The sequence below is a fragment of the Salvia splendens genome, chromosome 13 (genome assembly GCF_004379255.2).
Source record: "Salvia splendens isolate huo1 chromosome 13, SspV2, whole genome shotgun sequence".
Classification (NCBI taxonomy): Eukaryota; Viridiplantae; Streptophyta; class Magnoliopsida; order Lamiales; family Lamiaceae; genus Salvia; species Salvia splendens.
Window position 1 is genome coordinate 33,945,269 of NC_056044.1, and position 26,218 is coordinate 33,971,486.

Here is a 26,218-nt window from a genome sequence, read left to right on the forward strand (position 1 = left end):
GGATGCGGTGGAATGTCGTTAGGAATACTGGACTTGCTCTTCTTAGGTTCTGTCTCATTGACCTTTTTGTCTTTCTCTCCTGCTGTAAGTCTTCCATTTAACTTAGATTCATTGCCTTGTTCCTTGCTGCCGGGTGCAGCCTGTTCTTGACCATGTTGGGCATCCTGCACCAACGCGGGACTTCCCTTACATGCCTCGTCCGCCCCCGCGTGCGAGGAATGCAAGCCTAACATCTCATCCGCCCCTGCGTGTGAGACTCCGGAAGTACCTTGGTCATCCATTAAAGGCATTGAATCCATATTTCTTCCGCTTCTCAGGGTGACTGCTTTGCAATGTTCATTTCCCTTGGGGTTGGGTACTGTATCACTTGGAATGGTGCCGAGAGTTCTTGTATGAGAAGCTGTAGCAAGCTGCCCTATTTGTGTTTCCAAATTCCTCATAGAAGCCTCGAGTTGTCCAAACTTCTCAATTGTTTTCTCTTTGAAGAAATCATTCTCTTTTTGACTCTTTGACATGAAAGAGAATATCTGTCCCATCTGATCTTCTAGTGAAGGTTTCTTATCAAAACCAGGGGGTTGGGAGTTGTTTCGCCATTGGTTCCCACCATTGTTACTTGACACAGCTTGATTCCAATTCCCTTGTTGTTGAGGCTTCCAGTTCTGATTATTGTTGTTGAATTGACCTCCTTGGCTAAAACCTTGGCGGTTATTGCCTATGTAATTCACATCCTCGACTGTTTCTTGGGATTGGATCATTTGACATTGATCTGTGTGATGCCCACCTTGGCATAGTCCACATCTAACCATTGCAACAACTTGAGGTTGTGGGTTCAGCTGCATGGAAGATACTGCTTTAACCACCGATGACATTTGAGTGCTAATATTAGCTAGTTGTGCTTCAACCGCTGTCATTCTTTCAGATTCTACTGAAGCTCCAAAGGTATTTCCTTTCTTCTCAACCCCTCTCCTTGGATTGTACCAGTTTCTTTGATTATCTGCTAGTTTTTGAAACAAGGTCCGCACTTCCTCATGTGTCTTATTATCAAGATCTCCACCAGTACTTGTATTTATAAGTCCCATGCTTTCATTGTTTAAGCCTTGGTAAAATTTGACAAGATCACGGCCAGGAGCAAGACCATGGCTAGGACACTTTCTCAACATCTCAGTAAACCTTTTCCATGCTTCAGCAAAAGATTCATCATCTTGCTGCCGAAAAGATGTGATGGCATCCCTCAATCTCTAGATCTTCATTGGTGAATTATATTTCAGGAGAAACTTGGATTTCAGATCTTCAAAGGTCGCTACATTGTACCCCGGAAGTGAGTCGTACCACTCTCGTGCTTTGTCTCTCAACGAAAAAGGAAAGAGAGCTCTCTTGATATTATCATGTGGCACATTCGCAGGTCTGTGGTTCATGGTCAACTCATAGAATGCATTGAGGTGGCTTATGGGCTCTTCGTCTTCACGGCCATGGAACAAGGTGCCACCATTCACCAAGCTGATGTAGTGAGGTGGGATGCTTATGTTATCCGTAGCATAGGCGAAATTTCCCGGGTGATCAACTCCCGATCTGACAGTATCGCCGAACTTTTCCACAGGAGGAGTATTGTAATTGTTTTCGGCCATCGACTCAGCTTCTGAATCACTGCTACTACTCTCAAAATTTGTTTAAAAAATTGGATTTTCTCCCACTGGACTCTGATAGTCCTGATGTGTATCAATCACAGCTGAATTCTGTCCTCTTCTATGATGTATCAATAACCCAAATTGCGGTGTACCCTTAGATCTGGTTCGCATCCACTGTTTTTTTTTGTTTTCAATTTTCTAGAACACCTACACAACAGAAAAGAAACCAAGCACAACTCAAATATACCAATTCTACCGAAAGCGAGACTCTAGACAACTTCGGGGTTAGTCTTAGAAAAAATGTGTGCTGGAATGTGTACTAGCAAACTTAAAATAAAACACAAGGAATTAGAAAGATACTACCACAAATAAAACACTCATTCGTCTTCGAGTCCAGACGTGGTAGATGGCTATCACGCGTAAGAACACGAATTAAGTACCTACAAAATTAAATTAAAAAGATTAAATAAAAATAAAATAAAATAGAAAGTTAAACAACCTATTGCCTTCCCCGGCAACGGCGCCAAAACTTGATGTGTAATTTTAGGTCTTTTTAAATCAGAATAGATATGCACTCAAGTTCACAAAATTATCCCTAATATTACCACTTCACTGCAAGAGTACAACTTCGTGTGTAGTAATTTAAGGTGTCGATCCACAGGGAAGGTAAGTTCGTTTAATTCCAAAAAAATAAAAATAATAGTAAAGATGAATGTTTTTGTTTGAAGTTTGTTTTATGAAAATAATGAAAAATAAAGTTGAATTCAAATGAACACAAGTGAGACAATTGTTACTCCAAACACTTGTAAACAAGACACAGATTAATCCTATGCATTCAATTCTATCTCATACGTTCGGGACAATTTAAAATAAATCAACATGCAAGCACTAAACATGCTAAACATCAACTAGTCAAAGAATAGCTAAACACGTACTCTTTAAACCAAATTCAATAATCCAAAGAACCCTACGGAAGCGTGAGATTCAAAGTACAATTGCAATTAAGATCAAAATCCATTATCAAGTTGTCATCTAAACAATTCCAATTGATAATTCATTACCACCACAATCCATCTCAATTCAAGCTAAAGAGACATTAAATCAAGACTATTGAATTATCACTAAAGATGCACCTAAAGTAATAAATTCATTCAATCAAATAAGTAGTAATAACGAACATGAGATAAAAACGAGCATAGAATAAATCACGAAATCAAAATGTCATACTACATGTTTGGAGTAACACAAGATTTTTAGCCTAACATAATTAAACCAAAAACAATGATAAATGGAGATAAAGTCATAGAAACTATGGAGTAAATTTGGAGGAGATGATAGCTGGAATTTTCTCCTTTCTCTTCTCTCTTAATTTCCTCACGTTCAAAACTCCTCCAAAGCTTCTGCCCTTTTTTCCTTTCTCTGAAGTTGCGTCCCCTTTTCTTCTCTCAAAAGTTGCCTGCTCCAAAAAGTGGCGGCTCCCCAAAAGTAAAAAGTGGCGTCTGCTCTCAATGTCATGCCTTTTTATATATTTCTTTTTCTCCTTGCCCAAGTAGGTCACGCCACCTTCCAAGTAGATTGGACATTTTTTTATTTTGCAAATAATTGATAGGCCAATTGGTATAATTTGCTGCCAAAAACAAATGAAACTCAAAATTAGTCTTCCAATATTTAAACTTTGTACCACACATAATCCACTCTACATGAAAATATATCCATTAATATATAATAACTAAACGTCAATAATTAATTGATAGATGATTTTCATATAAAAATTAGGAGAAATCTTTGAGTAGAATTAGCATTATTTGATTTACATCAGAAACCCTTGTAAGTAGGCCATTTTTATGTGTTGTTGAACCTTCTGTTATTTTGCCTGTGCAATGCAAACACATTGAAATTCTTAATTGTAATGATAATTGCAATTTTTTTTTGTTGACTGATTATTTTACTCACATTTTTATCCCTTTATATGGTAAATTAAATTTTCTATCTAATGACATAATTAATTTAATACTGCCTCTATCCAATTGCATTTTTATAAAACCCTCACTCACCAATTACAAATCTCTTCATCTCTCTCAATCGAGAACCTTCCCAAAACCTCCACAAAAATGGCAGCTGCAGCTCCACCGCCGCCTCCTTCCGAAGCTCACATCTTCCTCCCAGAATCCACACCTCCAGGCGACACTCTCTTCACCCGCATCCGCCTTGCCACCGCCGCCGACGTTTCCCACATCCACAAGCTCATCCACCAAATGGCCGTCTTCGAGCGCCTCAACCACCTCTGCGAAGCCACCCCGGAGTCCCTCTCCGCCACGCTCTTCCCCCCCTCCGCCCCTCCCCCCTTCACCTCCTTCACCGTCCTCATGCTCGAGCTCTCCCCCGCCCCCTTCCCTCCCCCCGCCGCCGCAGCAGCAGATCCCCATTTCACCCCCATCCTCAAGCCCGTCCACCTCGATCTCGCGATCGACGATTCCGATCGGGCTGATTTCACGAGCAACGCCTCGGATGTTCTAGGGCACGATGTTGTAATTGGGGGATTCGTGCTGTTTTTCCCCAATTACTCGACGTTTTTGGCGAAGCCAGGGTTTTACATCGAGGATATTTTCGTCAGGGAGTGCTATCGCCGGAGGGGGCTGGGGCGGCTGCTGCTGTCGGCGGTGGCGGCGCAGGCGGCGAAGATGGGGTACGGGAGGGTGGAGTGGGTGGTTCTCGATTGGAATGTGAATGCGATTAGTTTTTACGAGCAGATGGGGGCGAAGATTTTGCCGGAGTGGAGGATTTGCCGCCTCGCCGGCGACGAGCTTCAGGCATTTGGGCGTATCAACCTAGGTTGATACGACGGCGTTTTGGAGCGGGGATTAATAAATTGCAGTGTTAATTTTGAGCTTTTTTAAACTCTGATCTCGTAGCTGTGTTATTGAATTTGGTATTGGTGATGAAAATTACTGCTGTTTTGAGCTATGTTTGGAAATTAAAACTAAGTGCGTCTTAGTTGGTGAGACTCTAAGTCGAACCCTGAATCAATGGTCGAGGGTTCGAGTTATTTCATGTTGTGTGTGTTTGGAGTTGCGTGCTCGTTTGAGCTGGAGCTTATGGCTAAATGTGTCTTACCAACTAAGACGCCAAGTCGAACACTAAATGGTTTGAGTGTGCGTGTGTTTGGAGTCGTGTCTTGGTTTGAGCTATGTTTGAAGCTTATAGCTAATGTTGTGTCTCACCTTAGTCGAACCCTAACTCAATAGTCGAGGGTTCGAGTTATCTTATGGTGCGTGTGATTGAAGTTGCGTGCTCGTTTGAGCTATGTTAGGAGCTTGCAATTAAGTTCTTCTTGCCAACTAAGATGATCCTCTCAAACCAATAGTCGAGGATTCGAGTCATCTTAGAGTGAATTCGGTGTTTCGAGTTTGTTGCTGGTTTGAGCTATGTTTGGAGCTTTTGATGAGATTTTATCTACCTACTATTGTAAGGGGCTTTTGATGAAATTTTATCTACCTACTATAGTAATTAGTAAGGATGAATGTTGTAACTTAGTCTTGCTCTTGCTCTTAAAATTGTGTAGGTGAAGTAAAATGCAATGTACTTTTATTTGTAAAACTTACTTGGTGAGGCATCTTATTTTCAATCAACAAATTGATGGTTCGAGTGTTTATATTAAAAAAACAATCATTTAACTGATATTGAGCAAACAAACATTTAATTGATAAGATGATTTTCATATAGCTTATAAATTGAAAAATTAAACATTTAATTGTAAGATGCTTCTCATCCCGCTAATAAATCAGACCGGTGAATTGTAATTGAAAAAATATAGATATTGGAAATATTCTTGTTTTACTAATTTTATTTCCAATTTTAAATAAAGAATTGGGTCTATACACATTCTTTTTAGCTTAATAAGAAAATGACTAACGCTAATATGAAATGTAACTTTTCCATCTTCTAATCAAACATAAGCATTCTACTTTCGATTTGCACCGCATAACGTAATTTCACATTATTGAGATTCACAACAATCAAGCACTAAACCACTGAAAAATTACATTTGAGTATAAGTTTCAATAAGAAAATGAGAATTTTGAATTTTTTTATAAAATTGATTCAATATTCATAATATAACGAGATATTCCACGTCATTTATTAAATATTGGTAGTAATTTTATCATACGTGAAATAAAAAAAAAAAAGGCCAACTTATTAGCACTACAATTTTTTTATTACATATAAACAATAAATTGTTTAATATTTTTGTATAAAAAATAAATCGCCTAATTTGATAAGCCCTCTCCAAAAACCTAAGTGCTTCAAACCCGCTTTCTTCCCTCTGCGATTTCATCTACTACGACGACGTTTTCCCCTCAGCCACCAACAGCGGAGCCGCTGCCGCTGCTGCTTCGGGTGAGTGGAACTTTGAATTCCAGCATTGGCTATTGATTTCTCTATTCTCCATTTTATTTTTTGCTTTTGAGATAAATGAATCCGTTCTGATAAATTCGTATTGGTCGATTTTGATTGCCCTGCGATTTCTGAATTTGAGTTGGCCTGAATTTGTTTACATTCGTGTAGTTCGGTTTCTCTACCTGAGATTGTGAGTTTTAGTCGATGGTGGAGTTTGGGGGTGTCCGTATTTGAGAAAGGTTGGATTTTTGTTATTTGTCCATTTCCAGCTTGAAAACATCGAATATCTAGGGTTTCTGAGCTATGTTTTTATGAATCTGTGCATCTCTTGCTTAAATTGTCAAGAAGTAAGAACTGTAGAGTTATTTATAGGAAGTGTGTTTTGATGTTTCTTGCAACTATATGGTAAATTAGGGGAGTTTGTTTTCTATTGAATAAACTTGGCAAGATCCGGATTTTGAGACCTGATGCTATGTGAAATGTTTTGCTTTATTGTTTTCTTCCCTGAAAGAACATATTTTTGGGAGAAGCAGTGCTCTAGACACTAGTTAATGGAAATTTTGATTTATGAATTTGGAATCTCTTTTTTAGTTTGTGATGATTTCATTTGTCCTGATACATTGTTTCGTCATTTTCCTTCCTTTTTTATTGAATTTAGGATGCTGCACTGATTACGCCTACCTGAGTATTATCCTATTGAAAGAGGAGAAATTTTTTTGTTATGGGATCTCCTGAACGTGTTAGGAGTTCTAAGAAACGGGAAATTGAGGAGGATATAGAGGTGAACATTGATATTGTGAGGGATGATGATGAATGGGTTGGTGATGAGAAGAGGAGGCAACGGTTAAGCAAGTCTAGGCAACAGGGGAGTGGTGATGATGTTGATGGCTTAAATGGTAATGGGAAAAGAAGAAGTACATCGGAGAGACATGAGAGTCGGAAGAGGGTGGGCAGTTCAAGCAGAGGTGATAGTGATCAGGATGACTATGGAAGCAGAAGAGAGTCACGGTCTAAGCAGTTGAAGAAGAAGCAAGAAGAGAGTACGCTGGATGTGTTAAGCTCCTGGTACGAAGATAATGATGCAGAAAATAAGCTTGATGGTGGGGACAAACCTGGGGGTGGAGGACACAGTAGAACTGAAGAAAGTGACAGAAAAAAATCTTCTTCCAAGTACCCAGAACAGGACACTGATATGGAGAAGGTGCCAGATAGAGATATGGTCAAAAAAGATGTGGGGCGAGAGAAGCCACATGGTGTTGCTGAGCATGGCAGAAGCCATCGCAGGAGATGGGATGAGCCTGATGACACTGGTAGAGCATATGACTATGGAGACAAGTCTGATGCAAGAAGTGGCAAACCTTCTGATGTTAAACTGGACAGTGCAAATGAAAGAGAGAGAAGTGATCCTTTGCAAATTGAATCAAACGATATCCAAAGCAAGGGATCTGAACCAGTTAATGAGAAAGGTATAAGGTCCAATGATAGAGAGGAGAGACGAGTTGATTCAGAAAGGAAAACTAGAGGAAGGTCTGAATTTCCTGAAGAAGACAATAGGGGAAGTTTGGCACGTGATGATGCATCAAATAAAGAAAGATCTCAGGAGCATGGACAACAAAGAAATCCTACTAGAGATGTTGCTGACAGCTATGGGAGATCTTCTAATGCTGAGGAAGATGCAGGTGCATGGGGGAGAGACAAAAGTAGAAGAGATGTAGATAACAGCACATCCAGAGTGCCTGAGAAGAGTGGAAGACGTCAATTTGAGTCAGACAATTCTGAGATGGACTACGAAAGAAGCACTCCAGCTAGGAGGAAGGAATCAGGAAAAGATGGCACATACGATGATAGATCAAAAGGAAGAGATGATAGTTGGAGTGAGAGAAGTTGGGACCGGGAAAATGCTAAAGATGCTTGGAAAAGAAAGCATGACAAGGAGGCAAGAGATAATGACCCAGCCTGTGATGGCATCAGGGACTGGGAGTTGCCCCGGCGTGGCCGTGACAGGATTGATGGTCGCTCTGGCGGCAGAAAAGATGGAAGCAGAACTGAAGCTGTGAAAACCTCTTCAAAGTATGGAATATCAAATGAAAATTATGATGTCATTGAAATCCAAACCAAGCCATTTGATTATGGAAGAGAAGATTCTAGATCCAGAAATAGTGACGTTATTCAGGAAGGGGAGGAATTTGCTTATTCAAGGGAGGAGAGATCACGAAGCTTACAAGGATCTGCACAATCTGGTGAAGATACAAAAGACAGTGTCCTAGATGCCGATCTTGCAATGCAGGACCAGAATTCATGGAGGGATGACAATGACTTTCAGGGAGAAAAATCTAGAGGTCAGAAACCTATTGCGTCCAACCGTGGTGCTGGTGCCCAAAGTTCCAGTGGTGGCTCTTTAGCTCTACCTGGGGGTCAGGATCCTGGTTCGTATGGTAGATCTCCCTCTCAAGGTAACAGGGGAAACAGAATGGGGAGACCAGGACGGGGTAGACCTTCTGGAAGAGACAACCAGCAAGGCGGTATTCCAGTGCCATTATCTGGATCGACTTTTGGTCCACTTGGACTACCACCTCCTGGGCATATGCAATCTTTGCCCCCTAATATGTCTCCTGCTCCGGGTCCCATTTCTCCTGGAGTCTTTATTCCACCATTTCAAGCTCCCATGTTATGGCCTGGAGCTCGAGGTGTTGATATGAATATGCTTGCTGTTCCACCTGGCCTCCCTCCTGTCCCTCCTAGTCCTCTAGGACCTAGATTCTCCCCAAATCTAGGAAATGCTCCAAATGCCGCTATGATGTTTAATCCATCAGGGCCTGGAAGGGGAATGCTTCCTAGTATGTCTGGTCCAAATTTTAATGCATTGTCCCCAGCAGGTCGTGGCCAGCCACAAGACAAAGCATCTGGAGGATGGAATCCACCTAGAATAAATGCTCCCCCTGGAAAAGCTCCGTCCAGAGGAGAGCAAAATGATTACTCTCAGAACTTTGTTGACACTGGTATGCGGCCTCAGAATTTCATCAGAGAGTTAGAGCTCACTAGTGTTGTGGAGGACTATCCAAAGCTTCGGGAGCTTATACAAAAAAAGGATGAAATTGTTTCCAAATCTGCTTCTGCTCCTATGTACTACAAGTGTGACCTGCGGGAGCAGGTGCTTTCTTCAGAATTTTTTGGTACCAAGTTTGATGTAATTCTCGTAGACCCACCATGGGAAGAATATGTCCATCGAGCTCCTGGTGTCACTGACCACACAGATCACTGGACATTTGAAGAAATAATGAACTTGAAGATTGAGGTTAGTTTTATTTGACTCATACCTCTTTATTGTGCAATTTTGTAATGCATGGAAGTTGAAAAAAGGCTCCTGGAATTTGCATCCATGAAATATATCAGATCAGATGCTTTCTCTTCTGATTTTACCTATGTAAAATCATTAACCTATTATTGTAATGTATCTCCTTCTTGTCCACTAGGAATACCCATAACTTTTCTTTTTTTTCCTATTATTTTGTAGGCAATTGCTGACACTCCATCTTTTATCTTCCTTTGGGTTGGTGATGGTGTCGGGCTGGAGCAAGGACGACAATGTCTGAAGAAGGTAAAGAATTAGAGGCATTGTAACAGTGAATTTGCAGTTCTAAGTTTCTCATACATCCTGTTTGCTTCCTTTGCCTGTTCCGATTCATTTTCCGGTCTAATACACCATTTACTTACATATACTGTTTTTTGTTCCATTCAGTGGGGATTTCGTAGATGTGAAGATATATGCTGGGTGAAGACAAATAAAACAAATGCTACACCTGGACTACGCCATGATTCTCATACTCTCTTTCAGCGCTCAAAGGTAAGTGGGATAGTAGTTTGTTGCAACGCTTAATAGTGGTATCACGTATTGGACTACTTATTAGTGTATGAGAGAATTTTTCATTTACTCTGTTGAAATATTCTTTTAGTGCATAATATAGGAAAGCTCAGTAAAGATGGTTTGGACATAATATATCTCTCAGTAGAAATTGAACAAAGAATGACGCAGAAGTACAGGATATACCAAAATCCTGTTAAATTTTAAAATGTCAATACCCTAAGGAAATAGAGATTATATATATTTATTTAACTAATGGTCTTGTTCCTTATGATGCGAATAATCAATCCAATCGAAACTACACATTTTTGGTTAATGTTGATTATGTATTTCTTAAGCATCAAACATCTTAAAAATGGGTTATATCTCATTCTTCTAGCTGGCAACAATTTTTTGCTACAAAGTTGCAGCTGCATCAACATGAAGTCTATCTCAATATTTCTTCACGTGATTTCATTATCTATTGAGATTACTATTGCAGCTGCAGTTGTTTTTCTGGGTTAAATTTCAATGATGTCCCATTTCAATTCCCTTCCATTCATTTGTATGTATCATGTAGTAAAAGGATGCTTACTTCCATAATACTTCTCTCAACTATTTTTTGTTAATCTGAAGGAGCATTGCTTGATGGGCATAAAGGGGACTGTTCGTCGCAGTACTGATGGCCATATAATCCATGCCAACATCGATACTGATGTGATAATAGCCGAGGAGCCACCTTATGGTAAACATGATAGTGACTCGAATGAAAATTTTCTTCCATAGTTCTTATTAGTTCCTACTCTCATCTCCAAGTTTTAGTCTTGAATTGCCTCTCCTAGTTATTCAGTTATTGAATTTGAAATAACATCGAATGGATCCTGCTTCAGTTTATGTTAGTATCCGTACATTTTTTGTGATTTTTTTCGTACAACGGAATTTTAGGTTCTACAGCAAAACCTGAGGATATGTACCGAATAATTGAGCATTTTGCTCTCGGTCGAAGAAGGGTCGAGCTTTTTGGTGAGGACCATAACATTCGTTCCGGCTGGTTGACAGTCGGCACTGGATTATCCTCTTCAAACTTCAACTCTGAGGTATGCTCCTCATTCACCCCTTAGAACTTTCTTTGTCTGCTTTTCGAGACTGTGTGTGAGAACGTATATTCTCTCTCATATGTTCTGCTTTTCATCTCGTTGTCGCTGCCAATCCTAACTTGTAACCTGGGGAATTTCCAGGCATATGTGAGGAACTTTGGAGACAAGGACGGGAAAGTTTGGCTCGGAGGGGGCGGGAGAAACCCACCACCGGATGCTCCCCATCTCGTCCTGACGACACCTGAAATAGAATCCCTCCGGCCCAAGTCACCGATGAAGAATCAGCAGCAGCAGTCAGCTTCCATCTCTCTAACTACAGCGAATTCGAGCTCCAAGAGGCCAACTGTCACTTCGCCTCAGAACCACCAGGCGCCTAATCTGAACCAGGAAGGGTCAAGCTCCAACCTCCCCTCTCCGGCCCCGTGGGCCTCCCCGTTGGAGGCGTTCAAGGGACGAGAAGGCGGTGGCCATCTGCCCTCGGACGAGAGGATGTTTGATATGTATGGGTATAATGCACCATTTGGGCCGCCTGCTGGAGACTTTATTGATTATGAGTCTCATAGAGGGATGAATATGTTGTAGCTTGTGCCTTTTCAACATTTTTTATTCATATTTCAATCTCATAAACTGTTTTTGCTATATCTTCTTGTGTGCTGTTTTTTGATGTCGATACTATAATAACACACAATGACTTAAATCACAAATTTTGGCCAAAATTTGGTATTTATTGCGAATTTAAAAACTTAGAAACGACTTAAATAGTCTTGAGAGATGTCAATATATTTTGAATAATTGTCATATCTCGATGTATATATATCAGTTTAATAAAATATGAGTGAGATGAGTTAATGAAATATGAGATCCACTTATTAAAAAAATAGTAAAAGTGAAATCAGACATTTATTGGAAACCATCCAAATAAGGAAATATGGAACATTTAATTCGGACCGGAGGGAGTGTATTACAACTTCGATATTTCTTCACAACTTTAAAAAATGATTGGTTATATTATAACTTCGATATTTCTATAAAAATTTCCGAACGCACTATATATTTGAATTTATAGATGTAGAGCGTACATGTGAAATTAAAGATGCGTCTGAGTAGGTGTTTTGAATGACGTCGTTTAAGTATCCAAACATTTTGTCAACAAAATATTTTTCGTCTTCTATATCATATACTTTTCCCTAAATTCAAAATAATGAGACAATTAGAAAAAATTTCAAAGTTGTGATATAATCAATCATTTTTTAAAATTGTGGAACTGACTAGATATTAACCAAACTTAAATCATCTCCAACCATACACCAAAAATTCGTTTTGGTGTAGAAAACTTCTTCAACCATACACCAAATTCAAACTCACACCAAATATGGCGCTACTGCAAAAATGTTGTGAAATATATACTAAAAAATAGCGTAAAATTTAAATCTGATATAAATAGCTAAAGCAAAACTAGTTTGTAATGTAACATACACTAAAAAATAAATTTAAATTAAGTCTAAATAATTAGAGTTGACCTTAATCCGTTTGACATAAATAAAAAAATATTCCAAACACCACTCATCAATTAATGCAGACTGTTTGCTATAAACTAAAAAATACACCAAACACTGCTCATCGATTAATGCAAGTTCATAGACTTAGACCTATAAATATAATCACTTCAAAAATTAAAAAACACCACACACCACCAAAGAAAGCACCATGATTAAATACATGAGCTTATTTCTTCTCATTGCTTCATCACTTTTGCTCAAAGCAACAGCGTCACAACCTGATTGCTTTGTTAATAAATATGTTGTTTATGTTGTCAACAATCTCCCTCCAAATTCTCCACATGTACAAGTGCACTGCTTTTCTAAAGACGATGATTTGGGATACCATAATCTCACCCAAAATGCCGAATATCGATTCGCATTTTGTGAGAAGCCTCTCTCTACTATGTTCTCCTGTAGTTTCCAGTGAACGGAAACAACAAGGGGTTCCATGTTTATGATGCACGTTGGCGGGTTAATCGATGTGTAAAACATGGGATTTGCTATTATGCTGTGAAGAGTGATGCTTTTTACTTCGCAGATAATTACCCACCGAAGAATTTGAAGTTTTTATGCGATTGGAACCCTAATAGCAAATGTTTGTTATAAATAATTTAGTATATATTTCAAGAAAATATCATATATATACATATGTGATATGTTATATTTCAAGTATTTCATCCCATTTGAGGAAATAATAAGATATTTTAAATTTCCAAATCAGATAGGTTGAAACATTATAATATGGTCAAATATAATCTCTAGGTTATACATTAATGAAAAATTTTAAACTATCCCAATTAAGTGATCAACTGAGTTAATGCGAATACATTGTCGAATTTTCATCTATAATAATTATAAGACTTATTGTTGTGCAGATACCATTTTGGATACCATATGTTGTTATGAGGGAAACATAAGTTATAGTAATTAAATTAGTGACTAGTTCGACCGAACATACAAACGATCGAGAAATAATTTTTTTTTTCTAATATTTTCACTTGGAAGACAATTTCCTCGATTCGGAATTAATCAAGCATCATTATTCCAAGTATGTTTTCTCTCTAGATATAAATGTAATCCAAAAGAATTAAGAAACTTCGAACATGATGAATAAAATATTAACATATTTTGAATAATTTCTGAATCTCGATTGATATAGTATATTACATTCTCATATCATTTCCAAATTCAAATTTGGTGAAGATAAAAACTTGTGTAGAGTCTTACTATTATGAGCCCGTTGTAAAAGATACTTATTGTATATAAAAGTTATCGAGTTAAAAGTGTATGTAGCAAAAGTAACTATGAATAAACGTGATTGTTATTACAAATAGAAAATAATTGTTGTTATGAATATAAATAATATATTCTAAATAATAAAGTACACTTATGGTTAAAGTTTTGGTGAATATAAATAATATATTCTAAATACTTTTTGCATATTGTTAAATTAAAGGCCATGTATCATCCAACGTTATCTCTAGGAATCCCTATTGTAATGCGTAATAAATGCCCATTTATCTCTTCATATTGTGATATATTGTAAATAAAAATATACACCAAACCCTACTCATAATTAATGCAAGATAAATTGATCATCCACCTAGGTCTATAAATACAATCACTTTAAAACTAAATAATCCTCACCACCACCACCAACAATTAGTTGAAAAAAAATCATCATGATTAAATACAGTTTTTTTCTTCTCATTGCTTCATCATTTTTGCTCCAAGCAACAGCCTTGCAACCTAGTAATTGTTTTCTAGATAATAAATATGATGTTTATATTGTAAGCAATCTCCCTCCAAATACCCCACCTCTACAAGTGCATTGCTTTTCTAAAGACGATGATTTGGGATACCATAATCTCACCCAGAATGTAGAATATCGATTCGCATTTTGTGAGATAGCTTTTATTACTATGTTCACATGTCGTTTCCGATGGAACGGAGACGACAAGGGGTTCCATGTTTATGATGCTAATTGGGGTTATAATCGATGCAGAAGTGTCGGGATATGCTATTATGTTGTGAAGAGTGATGGTTTCTACTTCACAAATGTGTATCCCCCAAAGAAGTTAGGGTTTCTATGTGATTGGAACCCCAATAGCAAATGTTAGGGTTTCCTTGGGATTGTTCTAAATAATTAGTGGTTGATATCATTATCATATGTGACATTGAGATTATGTTACTATTATGTATTGGAACATTATAATATGGTCTAATATAATCTTCTAAATATATGTCGCACAAAAAATGGGACACTTCAAGTGTGACAGATGGAGTATTAACATATTTTGAATAATTGCCAAATCTCGATTTATATATTTATGATAAAAACTTGTGTTAGATCCCCACCATAAGCTCCTAACAAAAGTTTTGTTCTTGTACATAAACTTAATCGTGTTAAAAGTTTTTGTTCTCATAATTTTAAATATTTTTGTATTATTCCTTGCTTGATTAATTAAATAATCGAATAAGTGATATAAAGTTCGGACACTTTCTATTCATTTCAACAAGGATAATTGTGGGCTTGAGTTTATTTTTTCTTTTATAACTTGAACTTTAGTGGATTTTTAAGATGTGATTGTTTAATTTCCTTTTATCATAAAGTATGATCCAACATAATATAATCATGGCTAGCCCATAAATATCTCTTTTATTAAATTTCCATCTATACAACCCAACTATAACACTTATAATATTGAGGGCCCAATTCTTAAATCTAAACTATAAACTATTGCACTTCACCACTTAATAATTTTACACCTCAGATACGATGAATTAGTTTCTAATTTGACCAAAATTGATAATGCGACTGTTATGAATAAATGCTTACTTTAAAAAGTTATTGTTACGAATACATGCTGACTATTGTTATGAGTAAAAAGTCAAGGTTGCTATAGTTGATAGTATATTCTAGATAAGAAATTATACCTTTTGTGGTCAAAGATTATTATCTCTCTTATTTTACTTTCTCTGCACTTTAACTATTTATTATCATTTTTCTAAAACGAGTGCTTAAAACAAAATGTCTCTACTACAGTGGGACGGAGGGAGTACAAAACAATGATCTCGTGCGCATGACAATTGGTGAAGTTCTATATGGTTGCCAGATCAGATAAAATCAACAGTTAAAAAGAAGTTTTATCTCTAGATTAAAATATTTGATCTTTTAAACTAGTATTAATTACAAATTTAATTATTTTTTAAAATGGAATGTAAATTATTGTCATTGTTGTATATATTAATCAACATTTAATCTCTTGCAACCCATGGATACTCATCACTAAAAAAATTCCACTAATATTAATATTAATATACTATTTTCTCTTTCCACTCAACACACAAAACATTTCCTAAAATCTTGTGCCACTACCCAAGTATATCATCTATTATGAGACGGAGGGAGTACCTCTGTCCCATAAAAATAGAAACTATTTGTATTTTGTGATGTCCTTTAAAAATAGAACATTTCTAACTTTGTGTTTAGGAAGTGGACCCCACAATGTACTAACACTATTTATACTACTTTTTTTTCTCTCTCTCTCTTAATTTACCAATTATACATAAATAATTATACATAAAAACCCATATTCAAGGACAAAGGTATTTTAGTCGTGCAACTAGTTGGCCTGATTATTGTGCGAATCACTTGTCACGACCGCACTTTGCTAAGGATAACAAAGCTTGGAAGTCGTGACTATGCATGGGAAAAAGAGGGGAAAAGAAGATGGAAAACCAATCATCAACCAAACATCTATTTCATTACAAAAATATTAAGAATTTCAAGGGATTTAATGGTCATACAAACATATAAAGGAGTTCATCAATTGGTGCTTCATATTCCTATCACAACTCTTATTAATAGGTCTATCACAAGACACGAATAAAATGCACAACGGAAGAAGATTTGAACGCGGCAATATGTATGGCGACATATGCCTTCGAGGGTCCTACAAATATACGGAAATCACCAATCTCACTCAGCACCACTTCATCCACGGCTCAACCTGCACATTTAGAAATACATGCAGGGCTGAGTATGAGAGTACTCAGTGAACACTTTGCCAAAAGATACACATACACAAAAGATTTATTGTCATGCCATCACAATAACACTCATGAGTTTTATCTTAAAAGGACCGAGCTTACTAAGTTATCAGTGAGCTTAAAGTTCGACCGCGGTCTAAGTTCTTTCTATCAATCTGCCATATCTGTACATTCCTTTAGTGACGGGAAGGCGGTTACCTTGCACGACACATTGACCTGCCAACCCTCTCGATGACTCACGGTCCATTCCTTTTGTGCACACTGCTCGAATAGGATTTTCAGTCCTATTGGAGTTCGTAATCATTCCATTCATTCATTTTGGCATAGTCAAACAAATAGGCATCTCGACAAAACAAAAACATTTATGGCATTGACAATACTATGAAAGAAATGAAAGTGTGATTTTAAATAAACATCACTCCATAATTCATTCATAGCATTTGATAATTTCATCCACGTAATAATGTAGGATATGAAAACCTACACGCAACATCATAATCACTATAAAAAAAGCTAAAAACATATTTCACAAAGCCACATTAATACATAAGTTAGAAAGCCTAACTCGACGCTTCCAAAATTAAATATCTCTAAGCAAAGGTCCACTTCAAAAAAATTAAACTCCTCGCAAAATTCCTTTTTGAAAGAAGATTACGAGCTAACCAGTTAAAGAACATCCGTAAAGAATGATATGCAATGATCCTAAAGGGGATGTGCATCCTACATTCTTATCTTATTCAAACGACTTCAATTCTTCGCGATAATTAAATAAGGGGATTAATTATATTCATAGATTAATCAAGAAAAAATTATTCTCTCACTTCCGTCCGTTAATAAATCACCTAGGAGAAAATAATTCCTTCAAATCAGATTTTAGAAATAAAAAGGCTCTTGATTTCACTTCGGCCGGCCACGGCATCGCCGGCGTGCGCGAGACCAGCCTCCGTCGACATGACGGCTGTTGGAAGGGAGTATTAACATATTTTGAATAATTGTCAAATCTCGATTTATATATTTATGATAAAAACTTTTGTTAGACCCCACTATAAGCTACTAACAAAAGTTATTGTTCTTGTACATAAACTTAATCGTGTTAAAAGTTTTTGTTCTTATAATTTTAAATATTTTTGTATCATTACTTGCTTGATTAATTAAATAATCGAATAAGTGATATCACGTTTAGACCTTTTCTATTCTTAAAGGATAATTGTGGGCTTGAGTTGTTTTTTCTTATATAACTTGAACTTTAGTGGATTTTTAGGAATGTGATTGTATTTCTTCCAAAATTTAGCTTAAGTGGGCCTCTTTTTAATTTCCTTTTACCATAAAGTATGGTGAACATAATATAACCATGGCTAGCCCATAAATCTCTCTTAAATTAAATTTCCATCTATACAACCCCGCTATAACACATATAATTATTTCTAAACTACTGAAATATTGCACTTCACCACTTAATAATTTTACACCTCAGATATGATCATAAATACTAGTATGAATTACTCCCTCCATCTGCGAATAGGAGTCTCATTCATATCCGGCATGAGTTTTAAGAAATGTTAAGAAAAATGGATGGAAAAAAATTAGTGGAATATAGGTCTCACTTATATATATTAGTTTTAAATGACATGTGAGTGGAGTGAGTTAATAGAATGTGGGGATTCTTTAGCATTTACAGTAATTATGAACCGAGACTCCTATTTGCGGACGGGCCCAAATGGAAAAACGAGACTCCTATTCCCAGACAGAGGGAGTAGTTTCTAATTTGACCAATTGATAATGCGACTATAACACAATTTCTTAAAAAGCGCGCCGAAAAGAAATGCCTCCACGACCGTAGAATTAAGGGAGAATAATACTAGTATCAGTATAAAGACAAAACTATGATTAAATTGGCAATAACATTGCTACTGGCCAAAATTGAAAAAAAGTAAAAATACCGAAAATTATTTGTGGCAAAAATCATTTAATTGCCATAAATTTTTTCAGTTCAAATACTTTGGAATGTAGTAGTAAGAAAGAATCTGCAACAACAATTTCAACTGTAAATATAATTATGAGTGGCAATGTTTTAAAGAGACAGAAGTTGACCACAATCAATTAATGCATGATATGCACTTTGTTCTATAAATACAACCACTTTAAAACTAAAAAAAACTCACACCACCAACAAATATTTGAAAGAAAGCACCATGGTTAAATACACCTTGTTTCTTCTTATTGTTTCCTCTCTTTTGCTTCAAGCAACATCATCTCCAGACTCGCCGCCATCTAATTGTTATTTTAAAAAATATACTGTTTACATTGTGAGCCATCTCCCTCCGAACTCCCCATCACTAAATATTCATTGCTTTTCGAAAGACGATGACTTGGGATACCATGATCTTACCCCGAATGTAGAATATAAATTTGCATTCTGTCTAAGACCTGCGGCTACTATGTTCGCTTGTCGTTTCAAATGGAATGGAAAGGACAAGGGGTTCCATGTTTTCGATGCAAACTGGGTTGATAATCGATGCCAAACTTCAGGCAGCTATGGGAAATGCTATTATGTTGTGCAGCCTGATGGTTTCTACTTCACAAATGTGTACCCACCGAAAGATTTAGGATTTTTATGCGATTGGAACCCTAATAGCAAATGCTAGGGGTTCTTTGCAATGTTTAGAAATAATTTATGATTGATATTGATATCACAAGTTAGGGTTTCTTTGGAACTTTGAACATTTTATTATATACTTTCTTCGTCTTTTCGAAATGCCTTACTTTCCTTTTTGCGTTGTCCTATTTCTAGTGTCTTGTAACATTTTAGTAAACACAACTCCTTCCGTTCCATAATAGATGTCACATTTTCTATTTTAGTTTGTCACATTTCCTTTTTTTAGAAAAAATTCCTCTCATATTAATATTAATATACTATTTTCTCTTTCCACTCAACACACAAAACATTTCCTAAAATCTTGTGCCACTACCCAAGTATGTCATCTATTATGGGACGGAGGGAGTACCCCCATTCCATAAAAATAGAAACTATTTCTATTTTGTGATGTCCTTTAAAAATAGAAAATTTCTAACTTTGTATTTTAGGAAGTGGATCCCACAATGTACTAACACTACTTCTACTACTTTTTTTTCTTCCTCTCACTTACTTTTTACCAATTATACATAAAAACCCATACTCAAGGACTGAAGGTAGTTGGCCTGATTATTGTGTGAAGCACTACTTATTGATTCCATCATTGTCTACACTTCTTGTTTCATTTAAAATGTCTCACTTAGTTTTCTGAGTAATTCTACTTCAAGTGTCTCATTCAAATTTAGGAAATCGTAAGATATTAATTTTATAACAACTTATCCTAAATAAATGTCATAAGCTTCAACCGAAAATTATTGTTCTTTTACATAAAAGAAATTGTATAAAAAATTATTATTCTTGTACATAAAAGTAATTAAATAAAAAAGAATAAATAGAAGGGAGACAACAGTAGAGAAAAAAAGTAAAACAAAGAAAAAATGTTGGTTTTTAGTCAAATATGAAATACATCACTTTAGTTGGAACGGTAAAAAAGAACATATCAGTATAGAATCTGGTTAAATAAAAAGAGAATAAAGTAGAAGAGTGACAAAATTAGAAAGAAAAAAAATACGAGACAAAAAAAAAATATTGATTTTGCCAAATAAGAAAAATGCATCCCTTTAATTGGAACGATCTAAAAAATAATACAAATAAATTGATAGGAAAAATAATACTACAAATCAATTGATAGGAGACGAGGGAGTACCTGAGTAATATGTATGTTAACTACACATCCCACAGCCGAATCATATTACAAATGTTAAATTAGATCCCACAAACTAATACTATCCATTAATAATTTATTGGTAATGATGCAACTGATTATTAATATAATCCTACTATTATAAAAGACAAAACTGTAATTAAATTCGCAATAACATAGCTACTGGCCAAAATTGAAAGAAAAAGTAAACACCGAAAATTATTTGTGGCGAAAATCATTTAATTGCCATGAATTTTTTCAATTCAAATAGCTGCAAATATAATTTTGAGTAACAATAAATTGCACTAGTTTGACCAAAATTCATGATTTTTAACAATTTTATGTGAACTTAAATGCTCACTCATTAGTCAACGTGTGCTAATGAACTTAAGACTATAAATATAGTCACTTCAAAGCTAGCAAAACCTCACACAATCGACCAATATTTGAAAGAAAGCATTACGATGAAGCACAACTTAATTTATCTTATTGCTTCCTGTCTTTTGCTCCAAGCAACATCGTCGCCTGACTCGCCACCATCTCTTTTGCCCCAAGCAACGTCGTCGCCCGACTCGCCACCATCCGATAATTGTTTTTTCTTAAAATTTACAATTTACATTGTGAGTCACCTCCCTCCTAAATCCCCACCTCTAAATGTGCATTGCTTTTCGAAAGATGATGATTTGGGATACCATAATCTTGCCCCGAATGTAGAATATCGATTCGCATTCTGTCTAAAACCTTTGGCTACTATGTTCGCCTGTCGTTTCAAATGGAACGGAAAGGACAAGGCGTTCCATGTTTTTGATGCGAACTGGGATGATAATCGATGCAAATGGCCAGGCACAAATGGGATTTGCTATTATGCTGTGGCGAATGAAGGTTTCTACTTCACAAATGCGTACCCACCACCGAAGCAGTTAGGATTTTTATGCGATTGGAGCCCTAATAGCACATGTTAGGGGTTTTTTGGAACGCTCGCCGCTCTATGTTGACTTTGAGCATTATATTTTCCATGAAAAAAAATTCATATATATGTTGTATTGAGATTATAATATATATGTGGTACTATTATTTGCTTTCTCCATCTTGTCGAAATGCCTTACTTTTCTTTTTTGCGTTGTCCTATTTCTAGTTACTTGTTCCATTTTAGAAAACGGTAAGGTATTTTAATCGTTCAATACTAGTTGGCCTGATTATTGTGTGAATCACTACTTATTGATTCCATCATTGTATACTCTTCTTGTCTCATTTAAAATGTCTCACTTTGTTTTCCGAGTAATCCTACTTCAAGTGTCTCATTCCAATTTAGGAAATCGTAATATATTAATTTTATGATAACTAACCCAAAAATATGTCACAAGCTTCAAGCAAAAATGATTATTCTTGAACATAAAAGTAATTGTATAAAGATTATCCTAAGATTATGACATTGTTATAGGTTGGAAGTTGGAACACTATGAATTACTATTTTTGGTGTATTATTCGGTTATTTGTGGCCAAAATCATTTAATTGCCATAAATTTTTCAGTTCAAATACTATGGAAAGTAGTAAGAAAGAATCTGGAACAACAATTTCAACTGTAAATATAATTTTGAGCAATAATAAATAGGAGTGGCAATGTTCTAAAGTAGTTGAACAGACAGAAAGTTGACCATAATCAATTAATGCATGATGATCTATAAATAAGATCAATTCAAAACTAAAAAACTCACACCTCCAACAAATATTTAAAAGAAAGCACCATGATAAAACACAACTTATTTCTTATTATGGCTTCCTCTCTTTTGCTTCAAGCAACATCTTCGCCACCATCTGATTGTTTTACAACAAAATTTGTTGTTTATACTGTGAGCCATCTCCCTCCGAACTCCCCACCACTAAATATTCATTGCTTTTCGAAAGACGATGATTTGGGATATCATAACCTTACCCAGAATGTAGAATATCGATTTGCATTCAGTGTGAAACCATTGGCTACTATGTTCGCCTGTCGTTTCCAATGGAACGGAAAGGACAAGGGGTTCCATGTTTTTGATGCAAACTGGGGCATTAATCGATGCTAATCTACGAACAACTATGGGATATGCTATTATGTTGTGCAGCCCGAAGGTTTCTACTTCACAAATGTGTACCCACCAAAAAAGTTAAAGTTTTTATGCGACTGGAACCCTAATAGCAAATGTAGGGTTCAATCGGAATTGTTATGAATAATTTAGTGATTGCATCATATGTTTTAGTGATAAATAATGATATCATGTATATGTTGTATTGAGATTATAATATATATGTGATTTTTAAATACTTTTTTAGTCTCATTCGAAATGTCTTACTTTCTTTTTTGTGTTGTCCTATTTCTAGTATCTCGTTCCATTTTAGTAAAAAAAATAGGCTATTTTAATCATGTTACTAGTTCGCATTATTATTGTGTGTATCACTACTTATTGTTTACATCCTTATGTACTCTTATTGTCACATTCAAAGTGTCTCACTTATTATTCAGAGTTACCTACTTCAAGTATCTCATTACAATTTGGGAAATCGTAAGATATTAATTTTATAATAAAACGTTTCCTTAAAATGTGTCATAAGCTTCGACTAAAATTGTTGTTGTTGTACATAAAAGTAATCTTATCAAAATTTATTGTTCTTGTACATAAAAGTAACGTTTTTGTTCTTAAGATTAAATAACCGAATAAGTCATGTCACGTTCTGAAACTTTTCTATTTATTTTTAAAAGAATAATTAGGTTTTCATTATTTTTCTTTAACTTCGAACAATTTTTAGGAATGTGATTGTATATATTTTCGACATTTAGCTTAGGTTGGCCTTTTATTTTCGACATTCACCAACGCTAGCCCATAACACTCTCTTTTATTTTCCAACACAAAAGCCCAACCAAAATTAAAAATCCTGATGGCCTAAGACTAATATTTCTAATCTATGCACCTCACCACGTAGTAATTATACACCTAAAATATGATACTAGTAAGTAATTTGTTTCTAATAAGACCCACTTATAATTTAATTTCGAAACTTATAATTCTCACTTTAAAAGTCATTGTTACGAGTGGAAGTGCGGAGATAGTATATTCTATATGCAAATTACACCTTTTGTGGTCAATGCTTTGATGAATAAATTTGATCTTTTGACTCTAAATTACATATATTTGATCTTTTTTACAAATTTGGATATTTAAAAAAATTGCAACTATATTAGTGTCAGTATTGTATATATTATTTGTCTAGAGCCTTTGTCCTAGCGGCAAAGTGCTTAGGCATTATTGTATGAGGTGCCAATAAAAAAAATTATACACCTCAGATATGATAATAAATACTCCATTTGTTCTACCTCAAGTGAAACACTTTTTTTAGACACAGAAATTGAGAATATGTTGTTTAGTAGTTATAATAGAAAAGTATAAAGTAGAATAGAGACAAAAGTAGAGAAACAAATAAAAGGGGGTAAATGTGTTGGGTTTTAGCCCAATAAGAAAATACTGCGTACATCAATTTAGTTGAACTGATAGAAAAAGAATAGATCAATCGATAATGTTGTTTAGTGATTAAATAAAAAGAGAATAAAGTATAAGATATGGTAAAATAGAGATAAAATAAGTAAAAGAGAAAAAAAGTGTTGATTTGGCCAAATAATGTATTACTTTAGTCGGAACAATAAAAAAAAGAATACGAATCACAGAGACTGAGGGGTACTTGAATAATATGTTAACTACACATCCCCACAGCCTAAGCATATTACAATGTTAAACTATATCCCACAAGCTAATAATATCCCATTAAAATTTAATAATGTAACTGATTACTAGTACAAAGACAAAACTATAATTAAATTGGCAATAACATTGCTATTGGCCAAAATTGAAAGAAAATATAAATACCCGAAAATCATTTAATTGCCATAAATTTTTTCATTTCAAATACTTAAAAGTAGTAAGAAAGAATCTACAGCAACAATTTCGCTGTAAATATAATACATGTAGTAAGAAAGAATCTACAGCAACAATTTCATAACTGTAAATATAATACTTATTGAGTAGCAATAAATTAAAGTAGCGTGGTCTAAAAGTTATTAAAAAGATAGAAGTTGACTTCAATCAATTAATGCATGATGATGAACTTAGCCTTATAAATACGACCACTTCAAAACTATAATCACCACAAATTTGAAAGAAAGCACCATGATTAATTAAATACTGCTTATTTCTTCTTATTGCTTCCTCTCTTTTGCTCCAAGCAACATCGTCGCCAGACTTACCACCATCTAATTGTTTTACAAAAAAATTTGCTGTCTATATTGTGAGCCATCTCCATCCGAACTCCCCACCTCTAAATGTGCATTGCTTTTCGAAAGACGATGACTTGGGATACCATAATCTTACCCCGAATGAAGAAAATCGATTCGCATTCTGTGTGAAACCTTTTGTTACTATGTTCACATGTCGTTTCCAATGGAACAGAAACGATAAGGGATTCCATGTTTTTTATGCAAATTGGAGCCATAATCAATGTAAAAGTGAACATGGGATATGCTATTATGTCGTGCAGCCTGAAGGTTTCTACTTCGCAGATGCGTACCCACCACCGAAAAAATTACGGCTTATGTGCGATTGGAACCCTAATAGTAAATGTAGGGCTTATTAGGAATTCATCTGAATAATATAGTGATTGGCATCATATGTTTTAGTGATTAATAATGTTATCATATATATGTTGTATTCAGATTATAATATATGTGATTTTTATACACTTTCTCCTGTCTCGTTCGAAATGTGTTACTGATACGGTCCTACAACGGCCTGACCTTGAGCATGCAGGAGACGAGCCGTCGGAGTTAGATACGGGAGAAGAGCAGCAGCCGCAACAATCCATCGCAGTATCGAAGCCGACAAGGAATAGGCGCCGGCTTAAGAGGCTTGGCGAGTTCGTTTCCAAATAAGAGTCTGAGAGTTTCATGTTTTATCTTTTTGTTATTTTTATTTCTAGAATATTGTTTTTTATTATTTATTTTATGATAGAGTTGAGCGTATTATAAGCTCCGTTTCGGGTTTTCTTTGTTGGTTCTTTCCCAAGATGTCTAGGAAGGTCCTTAGATTATAAATAGGGCTTTTGTTCATAATTCTAACTATGAATGAAAATATTATTTGCCCAACACATCGTTGACAACTGAAAACCTAGGCGACGAACTGCCCGACGGGAACTTATTCCCGCGCACAGTCGATCACCTTGAGCCGCCGACCCAATCAAGGGCGCCGGAATTTTACTGTCTACTGCCAACTACGGTTGCCGGTTCGTTGAGAGGGAAAAACTCTTAACATCCCATCATTTTATACTCACCTTGTTTCATTCAAGGTGTCTCACTTGTTTTTGTGAGTAATCCTACTTCTTGTTTCTCTCATTCCTTGATTCTTGTTTCTTTCAATTCATTCTTTCTTCCCCCATTTCTTCACATTTGAGTGTTCACTAAACAATCAAAGCTTGTATTGGTGCAATGGCAAAGCATTGCTCTACAAACCATCCGTTATTTGCTATTGGAAGAGGGAAGGTTTTTAGAATAATAGTTTATTTTTCTTTTTAATTCACATATTTTGCGAAGAAAATAATAAAAAAAGAAAAAAAAGATATAAAGTCAAAATACCTTTATTCTGGAAAATCCGCGTTTCTCTATCCCATATTTTGAAAGGTTGATGAATATAATCTCAAATTTCAAAAGGACACCGAATTGGGATTCATATTCTGAAATCTCTCCAAAAATTATCGTTCTGATACATAAAAGTAATCGTGATAAAAGTGTTTGTGTAACACTCCTTAACTGATTAATTAAATAACCGAAATAAGTGATTGTCACGTTTTGACAGCTTTCTATTT

At 35.6% G+C, this 26,218-nt stretch overlaps 2 protein-coding genes and 1 non-coding gene across 3 annotated transcripts; all 3 read left to right on the forward strand.

Annotated features, from left to right (window-relative positions):
- The first annotated feature begins 1,131 nt into the window (after positions 1–1,131).
- On the forward strand, positions 1,132–1,238 carry LOC121763153. The gene has a single exon (XR_006042395.1). It is a non-coding gene; the product is annotated as a small nucleolar RNA R71 (small nucleolar RNA).
- Positions 1,239–3,672: 2,434 nt separating this feature from the next.
- LOC121762498 (probable acetyltransferase NATA1-like) lies at positions 3,673–5,222 on the forward strand. Its single transcript, XM_042158384.1, has one exon. It carries the CDS (start codon positions 3,737–3,739, stop codon positions 4,460–4,462), a length of 726 nt encoding a protein of 241 aa, XP_042014318.1. The 5' UTR covers positions 3,673–3,736; the 3' UTR covers positions 4,463–5,222.
- Positions 5,223–5,893: 671 nt separating this feature from the next.
- Positions 5,894–11,600, forward strand: LOC121761894 (N6-adenosine-methyltransferase non-catalytic subunit MTB-like). The gene is made up of 7 exons (XM_042157596.1): positions 5,894–6,023; positions 6,682–9,318; positions 9,538–9,621; positions 9,763–9,867; positions 10,501–10,609; positions 10,810–10,961; positions 11,103–11,600. The coding sequence occupies exons 2-7, from the start codon at positions 6,745–6,747 to the stop codon at positions 11,541–11,543; spliced, it is 3,465 nt and encodes a 1,154-aa protein (XP_042013530.1). The 5' UTR covers positions 5,894–6,023; positions 6,682–6,744; the 3' UTR covers positions 11,544–11,600.
- The last annotated feature ends 14,618 nt before the right edge of the window (positions 11,601–26,218 follow it).